Source organism: Bos javanicus, chromosome 3 (genome assembly GCF_032452875.1).
Source record: "Bos javanicus breed banteng chromosome 3, ARS-OSU_banteng_1.0, whole genome shotgun sequence".
NCBI classification, from domain to species: Eukaryota; Metazoa; Chordata; class Mammalia; order Artiodactyla; family Bovidae; genus Bos; species Bos javanicus.
The window spans coordinates 48,844,293-48,863,833 of record NC_083870.1 but is presented as its reverse complement, the minus strand read 5'-3'; the positions used below and the strand labels follow the sequence as shown (position 1 = coordinate 48,863,833).

Below are 19,541 nucleotides of genomic sequence, written 5' to 3'. Positions count from 1 at the left end.
AAAGTGCTTAGAAGAATACCTGGCATTCAACAAGAACTCACCTAAATGTTAAGTAAATACACACTTTACTGAGCCTACACATCTTAAAATGCCAGAGACAACTATAGCCATGAAATGCTGAATTTACTAAAATGCTAAAAAAAAGTGTTTTGAGAGTTCGGCCATGATAACAGAAACATGTTCTTACTCCTATGACAGTAGTCAGTTTTCCATTTATTTTAACAAACAAAAGATTTTTAAAAGATATTCTGGATTGAGGCCAACTACTCACAAAGCAAAACTGAAGAATAAAAAAAGATACTGGTTTATGCGCTCAGTTCTGGAAGCCTGTGGAGTGCAAATTGTCATGAAGCCAATTTAATATAACTGCTTCCTTTATGCTGAAAGGATTCACCAGGGACCTCTCTGTTTCCATACAGGAAATAAAGCCTGTTGTGTCTGAACAAAAACTAAGAAATATTTTTCTTTATATAATGCAGAATACTGTAAAAAAAAAACAAAACAAAAAACCAAACAAAAAACCTATAGAACAGGAAATGTGGCTAATCATACAAATTCTATATTTAGCCCTAGAAAAAATATTAAGTAAAACAAGTCAGGAGATAATTTGCAGGCAGCGATAAATACTTTTACATAGAAAGGAAATTTGGAGCACAGAGACATACATACTTAATAGTTTTATTAATGTTTGTTTTATAAGAGGAACCTCAGGTTCCTCACTGGGTTACTGACACATTTCTTTACTCTTGACCACCAATAATTCTCAGGATTTTCAAAAGCTTTTTAATAAAAAACATGTAGTTTTTTTGTTCCCCATTTACAGTAAACACTGTGGCTAGCAAAATTCTAAAGAAGTAAGTTGTCGTAGGTCAAACAATTCGCCCGAGGTACACAGATTTGGGATACTTCTCCTTAAGAGTTGGCCACTGAACAATGAAGTAATCGGAGAGGTGAAACAGAATCTTTCCGGACAGGGATAAATGTTCCACTCGGCAGATGCTCTCAACGTAGACAATGATCACTTTCTTTATTCCCAGTATTCCAAGGAGAAGGGCAGATACACAGATAGGAACACATGTTCCTGGTCCGTTACACAACACCTGGGAAAAAAAAGTTCAAGGTCAAATAAAAACACAGGATACTACTCTAAGTGAGGCATTTAAAATAAAAACATTCTAATCTTAGAGACTTTTTTTTTAATTCCAAGTCTTGAGTGATTCCCTGTTAAGATCCAGTCTGCAGCAAACGCATGTGCTTGGGAGCCAAGTGGGGCGGTGCTGTTGGCTCCCCTGCTTATCATCTGCGTGCCCTGGGGAAAATGACTGCACTTCTCTGCACCTGGGTGGCCGGCTTTGTGCTAAGGGACGCATGTACACAGTGCCCGGTGTTCGGCCAGCACCCACGGGATGCGTGTGTGTTGCTCTTCTGACTGCTTTGTGGATCTTGAACGTTAAATATATGGAAACCAGCTGTGATTCACTGTTTTCTAATGTGCTGACTTGTTTGTGTTGATTTTTTTTAAAGCAATCTTTATGATAGTTGGAGGACTGACATGAAAGATATAGGAGAAAACATCTTTAAATGACCAAATTATGTAGAACATTTTTGTTGGAGGTGGAATCACTGTATTTCAATCCAAAAAAAAAAAAAAAAACCCAAAAAGGGGGATATTTGAGAGAAGGCTACCAAATGAATGAGGTTTTCCCTCAAGAGAATTCAATCCACACTTGTAATCCAGAGCCTTTTAATGCTTTGAATTCGCTAATCTTTTTTTTTTTTTTTTATAGAAAGCCACTGGTTAAAAATAATTTAGTTGCTGAATTTAACTCATAGAGTAACTGCAAAGAATTTTTATAGGTTTTTTAAGAAAATGAGAGGAAACCTATTACACAGAACTGTTGGTAAGTTCATTGTTTGTTGCTTAGATGCTAAGTTGTGTCCGACTCTTTGTGACCCCATGGACTGTAGCCCACCAGGCTTCTCTATTCATAGGATTTTCCAGGCAAGAATACTGCAGTGGTCTGCCATTTCCTTCGCCAGGTGATCTTCCCAACCCGGGGAATCAAACCTCCTGTGTTTCCTGCATCGGCAGGCAGATTCTTTACCACTGAGCCACCAAGATCATTTATTATTATTTTTAAAACATTTTGCACATGTTAATCATATGTTCATGTTGACTGAACTAGTAAAACCTAATTAAACATTTTTTACTCCAAAAATCATACAACAGAAGATCTGTGTGTCAACATACACTTACTAGGCATAGCCTATGATGTCACACGAGCACTTCAGCACAAGGTCCGCAAAACTTATTATTAGACATTTGCAACCCCATGGACTGTAGCCTGCTAGACTCCTCTGTTCTTGGGATTTTTCAGGCAAGACTCCTCTGTTCTTGGGATTTTTCAGGCAAGAATACTGGAGTGGGTTGCCATTTCTTCCTTCAGGGGATCTTCCTGAGCCAGGGATTGGCAGGTGGATCTTTACCACCGAGCCACCTGGGAAGCCTCAGAGAACTTTAGAGCTGAAATAATCATCTGAGCATTGCGGGGACCCTCTCTGACAGACATGTGTCACAGCTGTGAGACACACGGGAGAATGTAAGGGTTTGGTAAAGGGCATGTGACCTAAGTCCCACCTTTCGCTGAGGTAGGACCACCTAGAACACCATTTACAGAGCTCTGGGGTCAGACAGAGTAACCTGTTTTCAGGTGGGAACCAATCCTCTTTAGTTTTCCTTAGCTCTTACCTACAAGTTAAACCCCCTGCCTGTCTCCTATGAAGAATTTTTGTTGAGACTTTCTCCTGAAGTCCCAGCTACTAAGCTGCCCTCCAGGCTAGTGCTCTTTAATCCTCAATGAGTTGCCCCTATAACCTTTCTTCATGGACCCTCAAGGGAGCATGAACAAAAGAAAATGGGACAGGGAGTTCCATACACACGCATTAATATATGATATTTGTTATTCTCTAACATACTTCACTCTGTATAATAGGCTCTAGGTTCAGTCACATCATTAGAACTCACTCACATTCATTCCTTTTCATGACTGAGTGATATTTCATTGTATATACATCCCACAATGCTTTATCCATTCATCTGTCAATGGACATCTAGGTTGCTTCCATGTCTGAGCTATTGTAAATAGTGCTGCAATAAACATTGGGGTACATGTGTCTTTTTCAGTTATAGTTTTCTCAGGGAATATGCCCAATAGTGGGATTTTGGGTCATACAATATTTTTACACCTAGTTTTTTAAGGAATCTCCAGACTGTTCATCATAGTGGTTGCATCAATTTACATTCCTACCAACAGGGCAAGAGGGTTCCCTTTTCCCCACAACCTCTCCACCATTTATTGTTCATAGATTTTTTGATGATAGCCATTCTGACCAGTGTGAGGTCATACCTCATTATAGTTTTGATGTGCATTTCTCTAATAATGAGCAACGCTGAACATTTTTTCATGTGTTTATTAGCCATCTGTATGTCTTCTTTGGAGAAATGTCTGTTTAGGTCTTCTGCCCACTTTTTGATTGTGTTGTTTGTTTTTCTGGTAACAACGGTAATCTTAATTACCACCTCGGCTCTCACTACCACTATTTATTAACAACCCACTGTGGTCAGGTACTGTGCTAAACACCTCACATGTATTCTTTTCTTTATATCTCAGATGTATTTTTTAAAATTTTTAACTAGAGGACAATGTGTGTTGGTCTCTGCCATACAACAATGTGAAGCAGTCATAAGTGTGCATATGTCCCCTCCCTCCTGTGTTAAGTTAATCCTCACAGCAATCATTTGAGTTTTTCGTTCCCTTTTCACAGAATATGAAAACTGAGATGGACCAGTTGCCAGACCATGCATTGCAAAGGTGGAGTTTCCACCTTTGTTTCCAGTCTCCACCTTTGTTTCCAGCCTCCTTTCCTCTATGTGACTCCTAACTGTATGTGGGAAGTAGAAAGACTGGACTAGATGACCTTTCCCATTAGTTCCAGGATTCTAGAATTCTCTGAGTCTCATTTGTTTCTGGTTTTGTCTGAAGCCTAAGTTACAAGACTGTTCTGAATCCTTTCAGGGTTTAGAATTCTAAAAATCCTATTAATGCAAGGTTTCTCAATAGTGGCACTATTGACATTTTGGACTGGATTATTTTTGCTTGCGGGGGCCAGTCCTGTGCATTGTAGGATGTGGAGCAGCATCCCTGGCCTCTACCCACAAGATTCCAGTAGCCAAGACGGTCAAGAATGTCTCTGGGCATTGCCAACTCTCCAGTTGAGAACCGCTGTTAATGTATTCCCTAATCCTTGGATTATTTGTGTTGCTTTTTCTCATTTTTGTCTCCCATAACACAGAACAAAGTAAAACCTGAAGCTAAAAAAATAATAAAAAGGGTTGCATGTTGGATCTTGAATGTCACAAAAGTATTTTCATGTTTGCTGCCTTAAAAAAAAAAAAAAAGAGTACAGGGCTTCCCTTGTGACTCAGTGGTGAAGAATTCGCCTGCCAGTGCAGGAGACATGGAAGTGATCCCTGATCTGAGAAGATCCCACATGCCACAGAGCAACTAAGCCTGTGTGCCACAACTACTGAGTCTGTGGTCTGGAGCCTGAGAGCCGCAACTACTGAGCCCACCTGCTGCAACTACTGAAGCCTGTGCGCCTGGAGCCCAGGCTTCCCAACGAGAGAAGCCACCGCAGTGCAAGGCCAGTGCACAACCGGAGAGCAGCCCCACTCACTGCAGCTGGAGACAGCCTGCAAGCAAAGCAGACCCAGCACAGCCAAAAATTAACAGATGTTTAAAAGTACATATCCACACGTGTTCCATTCAGTATCTGGTTGGCTGCGAATATATATATACACACACACACACACATATGTATATATATATTATATATATACACAAGCTGTGAATATATTGATAGAAATGTCTGGAGATAGGGGCACTGGTGGGAGATGCTTTAATAACCTGCCATGGACCACAAGCAGAGACTGTTAAGGTAAAAGTGGAAATTAAAGGTATTTTGTTTGTTTGCCTCTGTTGTATCTTGATTTTGAGGTACCTTACTGCAAAAAGCCTAGGAACAATAAAATCACAAAACCCTAAACCAAATACTAAAAAAAAACCCTTAAAACTTAAATGAAGGAAAGCTTTTAATTACATACAGGTTTTAAATCTGAGTTTTACAGAAGCCTTACTACTGTTGTTTAGTTGTGAAGTCGTGCCTGACTCTTTTGGGACCCCATGGACTGTAGCCTGCCAGGCTCCTCTGGGAGTTCATGGGATTTTCTAGGCAAGAATGTGGGAGTGGATTGCCATTTTCTTCTCCAGGGGATCTTCTGGACCCAGGGATCGAACCTGTGTCTCCTGCATTGCAGGTGGAGTCTTCACTACTGAGCTACCAGGGAAGCCCTTACAGAAGCCTAGGTAAATATTGAAAAATTGTGGATTATGGAGTTTCTGTTATTCAACAAAGCATATCAGAAAGACTTATTTCAAGCACTAAACAAAACAGAATTTACTGAGACAGCCTGGGGAAAGAAGATTTTAAACAATATAATGGTTGAAGTTGTCTTTTTAATTAAAAAAAAAAAACTCAGAAATACTCTTTCTTATTTTTCTCTTTCCTAAAATACAAATTCTCAGTATGGGTGCAGGGTCATTACTATCTTTCTACCTCACTATCTTGTACACTGCTTATGAGCAGGGTCAACCTCTAGTATAACCTATGCTGTGCATGTATGACAAAACAGGCACTCATTAAATTCTGCTGAAGGAAGGAATAAAAAGACATATTGAGGGACAAGGAAGCTGGAAATCATTTGCCTGTCATATATGAAGTCAAAGGCTCCTGTTGCCAGACTCGACCTTGTTTGTAGCTCTATCACACACATTCATCATGAGCATAAAGGCTGTGACTGACAGCTTTAAAATTCTTTTTTTTTTTTTTAACCATCTCACATCCATTGCCTTTTCCTCAGGGGAACCACTGTACCCCTTGCTCTCAACTTAAGTGCTTGAACAGAGTTGAGTTCACACTCAACTACAAGGAGAGGCCATATGACTTTAGTCTGACCAAAGTGAAAAGTGAAAGTGAAGTCGCTCAGTTGTGTCTGACTCTTTGCAACCCCATGGACTGTAGCCTATCAGGCTCCTCCGTCCATGGGATTTTCCAGGCAAGAGTGCTGGAGTGGGTAGCCATTTCCTTCTCCAGGGGATCTTTCCAACCCAGGTCTCCCGCACTGTGGGCAGATGCTTTACCATCTGAGCCACCAGTGAGAGCCCTAACTTTCCCTGGCAAAAATCATTTGTTCAGGGAAGAGCATCCAATCCAGTGAGAACCACAAGACACAGCAGGACATGTGTTGGGGCTACTAAGAGAGCAGTACCTTCTCTGCTGTACTGGCGCCTAGGAGAATGTGGGCCTGGCACTGTTAACATCACTCTTGCCACCACCTGGAGAGCTGAGAATGAAGCCATCACACAGCACAATGGAGCAGAGCTGAGGGATGAAGACAGGCCAGGTCCCAAAGGCAGCATTTAAGGTCCATGAAGCCAGCTGTGCCTGAAGGAAATCATATCTAGTCCTAGGTTTGTCAGGCGTGCGAGGGAATACATTCCATTTTTGCTTAAGCCAGTTTGGATCAGGACGTCTGTCACTAGCAATAAAAAGCATCCCAACTGACACAGTCCTTTATTTTGTCTAACTTATTGCCTAGCCTCTGATTGCTTACAGCGCCAACCGGTAGGTGCTCATATGGGCCTGCTGGATGAATTAACAAATCAATAAATAAATGTCTCTGAAAGCAGGAAACCCAAGATATAGATATACTAAGGATAATGTAAGTTATGGGTCCATAAAACAGAAAGAGGTGAGGGCTAATATAAACATGAAGTCGTGAGGGTAGATGATCCAGATCAAGGATTAAGAGCAGTTACAAAAGGACTGTTGTTCCATAGATTTGGGTCACCACAGGTCAAGGCCTGTTGGTTGAGATATGACACCAGCACAGGCGTGCCAACATATATTTAACTAGGGTAGTCTGAATTTTACTCCTAGCCTAGTACGAACCCCATACACAGAATATGGGCCAAGACCTTTGGGGTCCTAGGTTGGTTTGAAGGTCAATGAGGGTGATCCAAGGATATGAAGGTGAGCTTGAAAGCCAAATGAATTGAAAGTTAAAGTGTTAATCACTCAGTCACGTCCGACTCTTTGTGACCCCATGGACTGTAGCCCACCAGGCTCCTCTGCCCATGGGGTTTTCCAGGCAAGAATACTGGAGTGGGGAGCCATTTCCTTCTCCAGGGGATCTTATCGATCCAGGGATGGAACCTGGGTCTCCTTCATTGGCAGGTGGATTCTTTATCATCTGAGTCACCTGAAAGCTAGATGTGTGTAAAAGTTAGTCGTGTCTGACTCTTTGTGACCCAGTGGACTGTAGCTGGTTAGGCTTCTCTGTCCATAGGATTTTCCAGGCAAGAACACTGGATTGGGTTGCCATATCCTTCTCCAGAGGATCTTCCTGACCAAGGGATCGAACCTGGGTCTCTCTCATTGCAAGCAGACTCTGTACCATCTGAGCCACTGGAGATGCCCCACAGAGAGCCCAATTATGGCTGTAATCTGAAAAGACTGGACAGAAAAGCAGATTCCATCTCTGAGACCATGGCCTGAAAACTACCCTCTTGCACAACGTCTTGCTGGTGGAGGTGGAAGCTGGAGAGAGCTAAAGAACTGCAGGAACACAGCTGCAGGCAAGGTTTTACTGAGCTTCCAGGGCCACGGATAAAGCTGGGGGGAATTCAAACCTATTGTCAAAGCTGAGCTGGCTCAGCAGGTAGTCTTTGGAGGTCACAGGTCCTGTCAAAACCAACACTTACATGTATAGGATATTGGTTCCACTGTGCAGATGAGGGAGGGAGTAAACGCTGAGGCCTGGGACGAGTCAGGAGACACAGGAAGAGCTCAGACGTGAGGCTTCCTATGAAGCCTTACAGGTAGGGTGCGTAAGAATTAACCTGAATAAGAAAACCACAAGGCAACCTGGCTAAACCGACAGAGACAAGATCTTCAGATTTGGCTAAAAGAAGAGTAATGGAAACCCTAGAGATGGTTATGTCAGTGAATCACTGAGCTAAAAGGCAGGGAGGGGAAAGTGAGCAGGAGAGAGGGGGAGCTCACATGTGAAGTGGGGCTGGGGAATGGCTTACAGAACGGAATGAAGGAGCTGTACATGAACATGAAGATCGGGAGAAAAGAGTAAGAATTTAGACTATTTAGTGTAAGATTGGTTTGGGAAAAATTGTACTGAGAACATGGCAAAGGTTAAAAATGGTGGCGCAGGAAGTCTACCATCACCAGATTTTCTTTTCAATATTTATAACTTCCCAGCTCAATGTGAAAAGTGCAGAAAAGCATAAAGTAAAAAATAATCCTTCTAATCTCATCAATCTGTCAACATTTTGGTGTATTATATACACATTTATATTTCACTATAAAATATGTTCATGTATGCACATATATAATTCTGAGAGCTTACATATACATATTATAAAGTTCTTTTCAGTTATATTTTTGTGTGTTGTAAAAAGTTTTTAAAATTCATGATTTTTAATTACTGCATATATTTAATCCTATGGATATATCATAATTCATCCAACTATTCCTTTATTGTTGAAAATTCAAGCTGACTCATTTTTTTTCTTTTTGCTATTCTAAATCATGCTGTTATGAACATTTTGTATATAAATCTGTGACCCCTAAGGCTTTCATTTTGCATTAAACTATGTTCCAGAGTTCTTGCTGAGTGAGAGGTTAGAAGAAACAGCTTCAAGGACTTAATAAGGAAGTTGTAGAAAGTTTAATAAAACAACTGTCCTGAATTGGGGATGGGCCATGTGGCCTTTTATTTCGCTTTTTTGTTCTTGTCTGGAAACAGTGATTTCCCACTGTAAGAGTTGGGGCAGCAGGCCGAGCCCAGCTCTCACGGCACCAGTGAGATACCCTGTCTGCGTCCCCTCTGCAGCCAGTGGATGGGCTGTGACTTGACCCGATGTTTCTGCCTAGGTCCAACCAGGATCTAGTGGTGCAGAGAGGCAAGGCCAAGGAGAATCTGTTCTGGTGGCAGAGGAACCACTGGCAGAATCTGGCATCCAGGACCGGGGGCCAGCTACACCGTTCACTGTCCAGCGGTGGTGGTGGCACTGCCCCTCCAAAGCAGCCCTGAGGTTCTAGCTGCTCGGCTCCCCCGCTTGTCCCTCCATGCTTACTAATCCTCCTTCATTAGCTTTCCCAGTAACTCTCAGCGCTCTCAACAGTCTTTCACTGAATTCTTTTTCTGTTTCAGCCAGCCAGAGAGGATTTTTATGGTTCGTTAACAAAGAACCTGATCGGTCTGGAAAAAGACAAAGGTTTGAGAGCAGCAAACTCAGAGTGAGAGAAGGAACAGTTCACGTCAGAACAGTCGCAGGATTTCCGCGGGCAGGGCTCCGAGCGCTGGCCCGCGTGCACAGGAAGAGGCAGAGTGAGACATGGGTGAGGATGCAGAGGTGGAAAAGGTCAGGGTGAGTGCTCTGGCATAGGGAAAGGACACTCTCAAGTCCTCATCTCAGGAGCAGAGGAGGGCAGGAGCAGTGGAATAAAAGCCTCAGAAAACTGGAGAGAGAAGCATCTGAGAGTAATCAAGAGGGTAAGGGAGAAAATGCAGTCAGAGGGCAGGTGGTCTGTAACACGTAGAGGATATCGTCAGAGGACCGGAAGGACGGGGGCGGGAGTACAGCCTGAGCAAAGGCAGTGCTGAGTGTTGGTGCTCACTGGAGGTGGACGGCCAAGAGGAACTGGACGCAGAGCAGATGGGATGACGTGTCTGCTTGGCTCACACTGTGGTACACTGCATTTCTTCTTTTTTATGTATATTTAATCATCTGAGTAGTAACAGTTCAATAGGAACATCTAAACATCAAGACCCACATGAAATAACCAAAGAAAGCCACATGCAAAAACCCAAAAGAATCACTATTCATGAACTACAAGGCCTCTTACAATTCTATTGCTAACACACAGCATTTTCAGAGTTGTCATCATTGTGTACATGGCATTTTGAGGTCTATTTTTCCGAATATATCACTTCTTCCATTCGATGTTTGTACACGGGCATCAGCTGCTTCCCTGCTTGAACATGTCACAGTCCACTCAGGCCCTGCCCTACTCCTCTTTACCCAGGCATCGCTTTCATCTTTTAAATCATTTCCAAAAAGGTTAAGTTATAAATCATTTTTATCTAGGCTAATGGCTTATGGTATAAAGACAATGAATTTGTTAGTTCCTCAAATATCAGTTACTTCCATTTTGTTTGATAACAGCTCAAGAAAACTGTTCCCAGTGTAAATTAGGTTCCTGGACCCAATTCCAATGTGTGTGTGTCTATGTATAGGCTTCCCCACAACAAACAATGCTATGGACACCAACGGGTTGTCCTACTGTTTAACTTAATTCTAACACTATCTACTCTGATATAGAATCACATTCCACAGGTTAATGGCTCAGTCCCCAAGACCACCCTCCCCTTCAGATGCCTGTCACAAACTCAGATTGTTACTCACATTACTGACCAACTGGCTATAAATCAGAGGTTCCCATGACCCACTCCTTGAGGTCGAGTCACATGCTAGAATGGTTCCAGAAATCAGAAAAACCAGTTTACTCACTAGTTTATTGATTTATTATGAAGGATATTAAAGGTCACAAACCAATAGCCAGAAAAAGAGACACACAGGGTAAGGTATGGGGCAAAGGTGTGGACTTTTCATGCCATTCTCCCTAAGTCTGTACGTGTTAACCAACCTGGAAACTCTCCCAACTCTGATCTCTTGAGTTTTTACGCTGGCTTCATTACATAGTCACAATTGATTAAACTACTGGCCATTGGTGACTGATCCATCCTCCATCCTCTCTCCCCTGCCAGAGGTAGAGGCTGGGGGTAGGGTGGGAGTGGGATTGAAGTTCTGACCCTTTAATCACACAGCTGGCTCCACTGGCAAGCAGCCCCCATTCTTGAGTGCCTTCCAAAAGTCATCTCATTAACTTAACAAGGCACCTTTATCACTGTCATCACTTAGGAAATTCCAAGGGTTTTAGGAGCTGTGAGTCAGGAACAGTGCACGAAGACCAAATATATACCAAAAATATTTTGGTGATCTGAAAATCACATAATCATATAATGTAAATGTTGGTCCTGTAGTATCTTGCTCAACTGATAAGTTCCTAATACTGACACCCCAATGTTGATTACTCCCAGTCAACCAGAGTATTCTTGCTCATGCTGCATTCACATAATCCATCAAGAAGCCTCAAGGTGCTTATGGACCAAGGCTTTGCAATCACACAGGTTTGAGTTGTCTGCTTAGCAGCAATGTGAATAGGGACAGAATGCTTATTCATTCTATATCTCAGTTCCTTCACTCACAGATTCATTTGTTCAAGAAATAGTTATTGAGTAAGGATAATATGCCAGGTACTGTTCTGGGTATTACAGATATTGTTGTTTACTAGTAAACAAAAGCCCCTTCTCTCATAAAGTTTACATTCCAATGGGAAGACAGAAAACACGAGGTACACATTTATATAATATAAAGCAGAAGGGGACAGAGACACGTGGAGGTCAAAGGAGACCTGAGAGGAGGTGACTTGGGGGCTAGTAAGTAATGAAGTGGCACAGTATTTTAGGTAAACCATCTAGAGCAAGATGGAGGAGAGAGGATGTAGACTTCATGGACGGACCATAAATCGGGGCCAATAAAAACAGTTTGGGAGGTTGGGGAGGGTTGTGGGCTTGAGGCTGATTATAATTTAACAGAGATGACAGGTCCAGGTGACTCTTTCAGGGGCTTCCACCTCTTGTGGTGAATAAAGTAAATGGAGACATATACAGGGCATGATGAGACTGTCCTGAGGGTCCTTGCTAATGTATTCTCCTTCTTGGGAGTTAGAGATGGTAAGGTAGAGAATGTTGGGGTGCATTAGCAGCACATTGTCCCAATCACTGGACCGCCAGGGAAGTCCCCAGGTTAAGCTGTTTTGTCCTTGTGTGGGAAACCAGACTTCCCAACATTCCGCAACCATCCTGATTTGTTGGGTTTGGGTTGAGATACAGAGGTGGAAGTTAAGCATGTGAGAGATGCACAGACAGTAGACACCAGTGTCCCCTCACAACTGCAGGATGTTCACCAGCAGTTTCAATGCATGTCGGTAAGATCTTACCCACCCAAGGCTCCACATAATTTGGCCACTCCATGAATGTTTATGGCTCCTCTGACTGTAAGTACAGAGTAGGCAAAAGAGCTCAAGGGGGACTTCCCTGGTGGTCTAGAGGTTAAGACTCTAAGCTTACACTGCAGAGGGCACAAGTTCCATCCCTGATCGGGGGAACTAAGATCCCGCATGCTGTGCAGCATGGCCAAAAAAGAGTCCGGAGGTTGTCAGTGCCCACACTGGAGAGGCATTTCATTGCCTTGCCCTGATGTATTTATAAAAATAAATACAAAGGGGCTTCCCTGGTGGTCCAGTGGTTAAGAATCCGTCTGCTAGTGCAGGGGACACGGGTTCAATCCCTGGTCTGTGAAGGTCCCCCATGCCTTCATTGTGGCATGTGGTAACTAAGCCACAACTACTGAGCCCACCCGCTTCAATGACTAAAGCCCAGCACTTAAGAGTTGAAACATGTAAAATATCATGTAAGAAACGAGTTGCCAGTCCAGGTTCGATGCACGATACTGGATGCTTGGGGCTAGTGCACTGGGATGACCCAGAGGGATGGTATGGGGAGGGAGGAGGGAGGAGGGTTCAGGATGGGGAACACATGTATACCTGTGGCGGATTCATTTTGATATTTGGCAAAACTAATACAATTATGTAAAGTTTAAAAATTAAATTAAATTAAAAAAAAAAAAAAATAAAAAAAACAAAAACCTAAAAAAAAAAAAAAAAGAGTGCAGGCTCCACAACGAGAGAATAGCCCCTGCTCGCCACAACTAGGGCAAGCCTGCACGCTGTAGCAAAGACCCAGCAAAGACAAAAACAAATAATTCTTTTAAATAAATAAATACATAGATAAAATCAGTACTTATTATTATTTTTTTTAATCTGAATGGTTAAGCTGTGCCTTCTTTGCATCATCGTTAAAGATCACTGTCAGGCTAGCCAAACATTGTTTTCCAAAGCTTTCTGGCTGATTCTACTTTCAGTTGAGGAAACTGAATCTTTTAGTTTTCCTGTTCTCTGGGCCAAATGGTCAAGGTGACGATTTCCTGACTTCTTGGTCTTTTTTTGTTTTCATTGTATTTTCAACACTCTGAAATGTTTACATGGAGGCCTTTAAGTCCTAGTAATCCAGTAGTTTTTCCTCTTGTTTTCCTCACACCATATACTCAGAAGCACCGATTGCTAGTGCTGGGTGCAGTCTCGGGAGTCACTTAGGTTCAGTCCTTGCCCTCTAGCTTGAGAAGGGAAGGGAAAGATCTCGATACTCACAGGGATGCTACTACTTGCCAGGTGCAGAGCCTAAGTGTGGCATTCTGCATAATTATCCCACTTTAACCTGGCTGAAATGCAGAGCAATTAAGTGACCTATGAAAGATCAGACAGCTGAGACTCAAACCAGCTTTAGAAGACAAGCCTGGGACTCTCTTGTCCCTCATCAGGTCCAGCATTAGTTGGAAGTGGGCTGAAAGCAAGGCAGACACCAGGGCACAAACAACACAGGGAGCTGGACTGAGGCAAAATTCTGCCAATAGATGTTCATATTTTATAGCTTTAATTGAGAAATTAGTGACAGACTATAATATACCATTGGGCTACGATGGATTGCAAAAGCTTTTCAGCAGATAAAATTGGGGGGTAGTGGTGGAAATGGTTAACATTTTCAAAAGAAAAGGGAGTATCCTTTTTAAACAGGAAGGACTGGCTTGAATTCAAAGCAATTATATAATTCCTGACTTCTGTCAAGGCCTCTCTCAGGCAGATAAGTGATATTTTATTCATGATCCTTCCCTAATTTCTTTTACATGAACCTATGTATAAAATTTCTGTCTTGCTGAACTGAAAACTACTCAGCAGTTTTCCTTGGATAATTTCCTTTATGTACAGATTGTATGTACAGTAATAAAAGGTTTACAAGTTTTTTTTTTATAGAGGATTATCTAATTCCTTAATTCCAAGCTGAAAGGATAGATAGAAACACTTGTTTGCGAGTTTCTGGTTGTGTGTATGAGAGACAGACAGACATAATACTCAAAGACAATGAAACAGAGGCGAGAAGACAGAATTCAACAAAGTGAGACGCATTAGGAAGCTGTACCTTATTGCAGCTTAAAGAACATGGTATTCTAGAGCTGAGCTTGGATTCCACACCTAGAATCAGAGGTTCAGAGTTCTCCAGAGAATATGTGCTTCATTCCGTGCAGTCAGAGATTCAAAAGGCATTTCTATTTGTCCACCACGCATCTATCTAGATCCTAGCATTGGTGCCCCTGACTCCATTGGTAACTTGCAGGAGCAGAATGACACTGCTTGTCAAAATCAGTATCTTTTGGAGGTTTTTCTTGCCTTCAAGCTTAGCTGAGTTTTGCTAACTTGTTTAGCAAATGTTCCTAAACAAGCAAACTTGTTTAGGAATGTTCAGCTGTACTAACAACTCTCTCTTATTATAGACTGAGAAGACAGGAGTATTGGTAGAAACTGAGAGAAGCACTGGGTTTGCCCCAGTTCTGTTCAGAGAGGGACCCTTTAAACCAGCAAGGAGAGAAGCGACTCCATGTTAGTATTTCACAGCCCTCCGCATCACATTCACCCAGGGGTACTTGTCAAAAATGCAGATCCTTAGGGGAGGGAGAGGGATGGACTGGGAATGTGGGGTTAGTAGATGCAAACTATTACATTTAGAATGGATAAACAAGGTCCTACTGTAGGGCGCAGGGAACTATTGGGTTGACCAAAAAGTTCATTTAGGTTTGGTATTTATTTAGGTTTGGTATCTTACAGAAAACCCAAATGAACTTCTCAGCCAAATCTCCTGGAATAAACCATAATGGAGAAGACTATTTAAAAAAAGAATGTATATGTGTGTGAAACCGAGTGACTTTCTACTGCAGAGATAGATACAATATTGTAAATCAACTACATTTCAATTAAAGTGAAAGTGAAAGTTAGTTGCACAGTTGTGTCTGACTCTGGGATCCCACGGACAGTGTAGCCTGCCTGGCTCCTCTGTCCATGGGATTCTCCAGGCAAAATACTGGAGTGGGCTGCCATTTCCTTCTCCAGGGAATCTTCCTGACCCAGGGACTGAATCTGGATCTCCTGCATTGCAGGCAGATTCTTTACCAACTGAGCCACTATGGAAGCCTGATATATTTGAATTAAAATGAATAAAAAATTCATATTCTTTCCAAATCAGAATCTCTGGGTCTGGGGCCCAGGAATACGCATTTTAAACATGCTCCCAGGTGTTTCTGGTACAGATTAGTGCTTGGAAACCTCTGCTCTGCACTACAGGAAGGGGGCTGGCAATCTACATAAGCGTTGCCTCATCTGCCTTCCTGCGAAGGGGTCTGAGTGTGCTAAAGGAGAAGACAGCGTGGAGGGGTGGCGGGGGGAGGAAACGCGGGGACTGGTGAGCCATCAAAGGCCACTCTCTCTCTCTCATCCTGCTCAGAAACCACTCTGGGGACAAGGAGCTCAGTTGAACTCATCTGGAAGAGCTTTTCAGTGAGCCTGAGGCTCCTAATAGCAGTGAGAACTGCCAGAAATTGAGGAGCTCTGCCAGGACGCCCCTCTTTCCCTCCACTGGCTAGGCTTAGAGATCAGCTCCTTACACAGGGAGCACCCCTGGTTGGATCCTATCTTAGAGACCAGAAGTTAACAAGTTAACTCTTTAATTATCTAACTCTTTAAAAATGGTAAGTGGACAACACTGTGAGGATAAGGACAGGCTAAAGAGAAGGAAGGCACCTGAGGGTGGGCGGAAAGGGACACTGATGAGGAAGAAGGCAAGGCGACATAAGCTCTGCCACTCTGTCTCCTTTGCTGCCAAGAGGCCCCATCCCAACAAGCAGTGTCTCTGCAGACGTGGGGAAGGTTGCTCATGCTTCTTGGCATCACAGCCGGGTCTTTTGGGGGTGGGGGGTGGGCTGGACAAGCAAAGCCTCAGTGGTGGGGCTCAGTCTGTCAGTAGCACTTAGGGCGGGGGGGCGGTCCTTTGCCACAGTCATCTTAAGGGCAGGGCAACAGGTTTTGATTCAGTAGATAATCTCTGAAACATCTTGGTTGACCAAAAGTCAAATTTTGTTAAGAAGAAATTCTTAGCTACTATGGAGAGAAGACCAAACCTTCAGGTTTTCTCATTCACATGTGCTCTCTCCTCAGTTTTTGAAACAAGTTTCTGTCTTATGGTCAACAAGATGGGGTATCTGAGGCATTGACAGTCCAGGAAAAGGGCAGTGATGAGAGCGTGGACCCTGAAGCCAGACCACCTGAGAGTGAATCCTGGCTCTACCGCTTTCTACCCTGTGACGCTGGGCTAGTTATCTCAGCTCTCTGAACCTCAGTTTCCTCATTTGTAAAAATGGGGACTGAAGTCGGGCTTTCCACATAGTGTTACAGCGATGACTAAGTGAGGCAGAGTCTGCCAAGCACTGAGAACTCAGCAAGTTCCTTGTGTATATTTGCTGCCATTATATATTTTTTTAATCTCTCTGCCTAAGGCTGCTTCACAACAGTGACCAAAAGAGGGGTCTCAGAGCTGGAGTGGGGACAGAATCCTTGTGTCATCTGTAGCTGATGCTCTTTCAAGATCAACAGTGGCTCTTTTGACCGAATTGCAGTCTTCCCCCTCCTGCAAACCCTGCCCAGGGCACCGCTGGGCCATGGTCCAGGCATCTTCTGTTGGGGCAGCAGGTTCTCGCAGTCTCTTTTAAGAGCCTTTTAACGGAAAAGGTGGTGGGCCCTATTTTGTTCAGTTTAGCTAATAGGACAAATAACGTACACTGGTAGGGTTTCCCAGGGCAAGATTGCAAATAAAATTCGGTTACAGGGACAGTCTATTCTAGGGTATAAAATGGAATTATCTTCACCAGGATTAAATCATACTTTCTGCCTGAGGCAGAGCGTTTCCAGGGAGAGTACGCGCCATGCAGCTCTTAACGCTGCTGGTTCATTGTTGCTCAGACTCCCCACCCCCACAGGCTGTCTCACCCCATTCAGCCTCCCCCGGCCCGGCCCACCACGGTTTCAGTCTTTGAAAGAGAGCTGGGTGTGGAAACAAAAGCAGGCTCCCTTTGGTCCGGGAAATGTTGGCAATGAGAATGCTGGAGGGGAACTGAAGTCAGGCACTCACACATGTGATAGATGCTAACTTCAAATTTGATGTTAATTATAATCAAGCATGTTTAAAGTCCATGCTGTAATTCTAATTAACTATCACCAGCCTGTCACAATGGATGGTCTCATCCGTATGACTCCATTAGGATATTTACTCATGAATTCAATAGTTTCGTCCTGAGCAGAAGGGTAGCAGAGTACAGTGACTAGAGCATAGACGCTGCAGCCTCAAGCTATCCGGGTTTGGATCCTGTTTCTGCCACTTAGTGTCCCTCATACTTTGGGCAAACCAATTTTTCCTCCCCTTATGCCTCAGTTTTCTTATCTGCAAAATGGGGATAAAAATAGGATATGGTTATTGTAATGATTGAATGAGTTAACACATGTAAAGTGTATAAAAGTTAATAAACGGAAACCTCAGTTAAAATTGAGTTGGGAGGCCAGAAGGTTCTCACGCCCTATGAAGACAGAGCAACAGGGAGAAGACAGACTCCTCTTCTTGCCTGGCAAAAGCTCACAACCAGCCAATGAAAAGCCACTATTCTTCGAACTCTCAATTCCTCCAACAGACTCTTTGTTCACTATCACCCTCCCAGCTTCCTCTCCCCCTCTTTAAGAGAGGTTCCCTCTTCTTGTGGCCTGGCAGCAGGGATTTGCACATGGCTCACCCATGGTTACTTCAGTTCAGTTCAGTCGCTCAGTCATGTCTGACTCTTTGTGACCCCATGGACTGCAGCATGCCAGGCTTCCCTGTCCACCACCAACTCCCAGAGCCTGCTCAAACTCATGTCCATCAAGTCGGTGATATCATCCAACCATCTTATCCTCTATCGTCCCCTTCTCCTCCTGCCTTCAATCTTGCCCAGCATTAGGGTCTTTTCCAATAAGTCAGTTCTTCACATCAGGTGGCCAAAGTATTGGAGCTTCAGTTTTAGCATGAGTCCTTCCAATGAATATTCAGGATTGATTTCCTTTAGGATGGACTGGTTTGATCTCCTTGCAGTCCAAGGGACTCTCAAGAGTCTTCTCTAACACCACAGTTTTGAAGCATCAATTCTTCGGTGCTCAGCTCTCTTTATGATTCAACTCTCACATCCATATGTGACTACTAGAAAAACCACAGCTTTGACTAGACAGACCTTTGTTGGCAAAGTAATGTCTCTGCTTTTCAATATGCTATCAAGGTTGGTCATAGCTTTTCTTCCAAGGAGCAAGCATCTTTTAAAACTATGGTCGCAAAAAAACCACAAAAACCAAAAAACTACGGTCGCAGATCCTCAAATGGCAATTCTTTGCTGATCCCAAGTAAACACACTTTTGGAGAAGTACCTGGCAGTCTATTTGTTTACAGTCAACAAGTATTGTTTTTATTTTGTTTTTTAGCTTATTTTTTAATTGGAGGATAATTGCTTTCAATGTTGTGTTGGTTTCTGCTGTACAACGACATGAATCAGTTATAACTATACATATATATATCCCCTCCCTCTTGAGCCTCCCTCCCACCCCTCCCCCATCCCTCCCCTCTAGGTCATCACAGAGTACCAGGCTGGGCTCCCTGTGCTATACAGCAGCTTCCCACTAGCTATCTATTCTATACATGTTAGTGTATATATATCAATGATACTTTCTCAATTTATTCTTCCCTGTCAACAAATATAATGATGCTTGGCGTTTTTCTTGGCACTTGGGTTTGGGAAGACAAGTAAGCCATTGGGGAGCCTACAATCTAGACACATGGCACTGTATTCAGCCCTTATCAACAAGCACTTTGCACAAAACAGGTGCCCAAAAAAAGTCTTAGGGGAGCTGGCAGAAATACTGATTCACTGCTGGGTCTCTAGTTTTCCTCAGTTTAATATATCAAAATACTTCAGAAAAAACAATGGCTTTATACATTGACTCTACAAATATGAACAAAACCCTTTAATAGTATGTCATTAGTTAAAAACTCCTTGCTCCAATATTGGGTCTTTAAAAACTATGAAATGGAAGGAAAACCTTTCATCTTGAAACAGAGAAAATAGTTTTCCATTGTTTTGTGTAACCAGTTAGAAAACTAAAATGTATGTTCACCACAGATATGCCTAATACTGCTCTGTTGTGATGGGAACAGAGTGCTCTGTTCAATTAGTACCCTACTCCAGTACTCTTGCCTGGAAAATCCC

General features: G+C 42.9%; 1 protein-coding gene across 1 annotated transcript in view; it reads right to left on the bottom strand.

Moving 5' to 3' along the window:
• Nucleotides 1-662: 662 nt before the first annotated feature.
• Nucleotides 663-19,541, bottom strand: part of ALG14 (ALG14 UDP-N-acetylglucosaminyltransferase subunit) — a 98,117-nt gene continuing 79,238 nt past the window's right edge. The window contains exon 4 of the mRNA XM_061411131.1: nucleotides 663-1,100. Within this exon, the coding sequence (XP_061267115.1) occupies nucleotides 870-1,100 (231 nt within the window). The 3' untranslated portion in view covers nucleotides 663-869. The remainder of the gene's footprint in view (nucleotides 1,101-19,541) is intronic.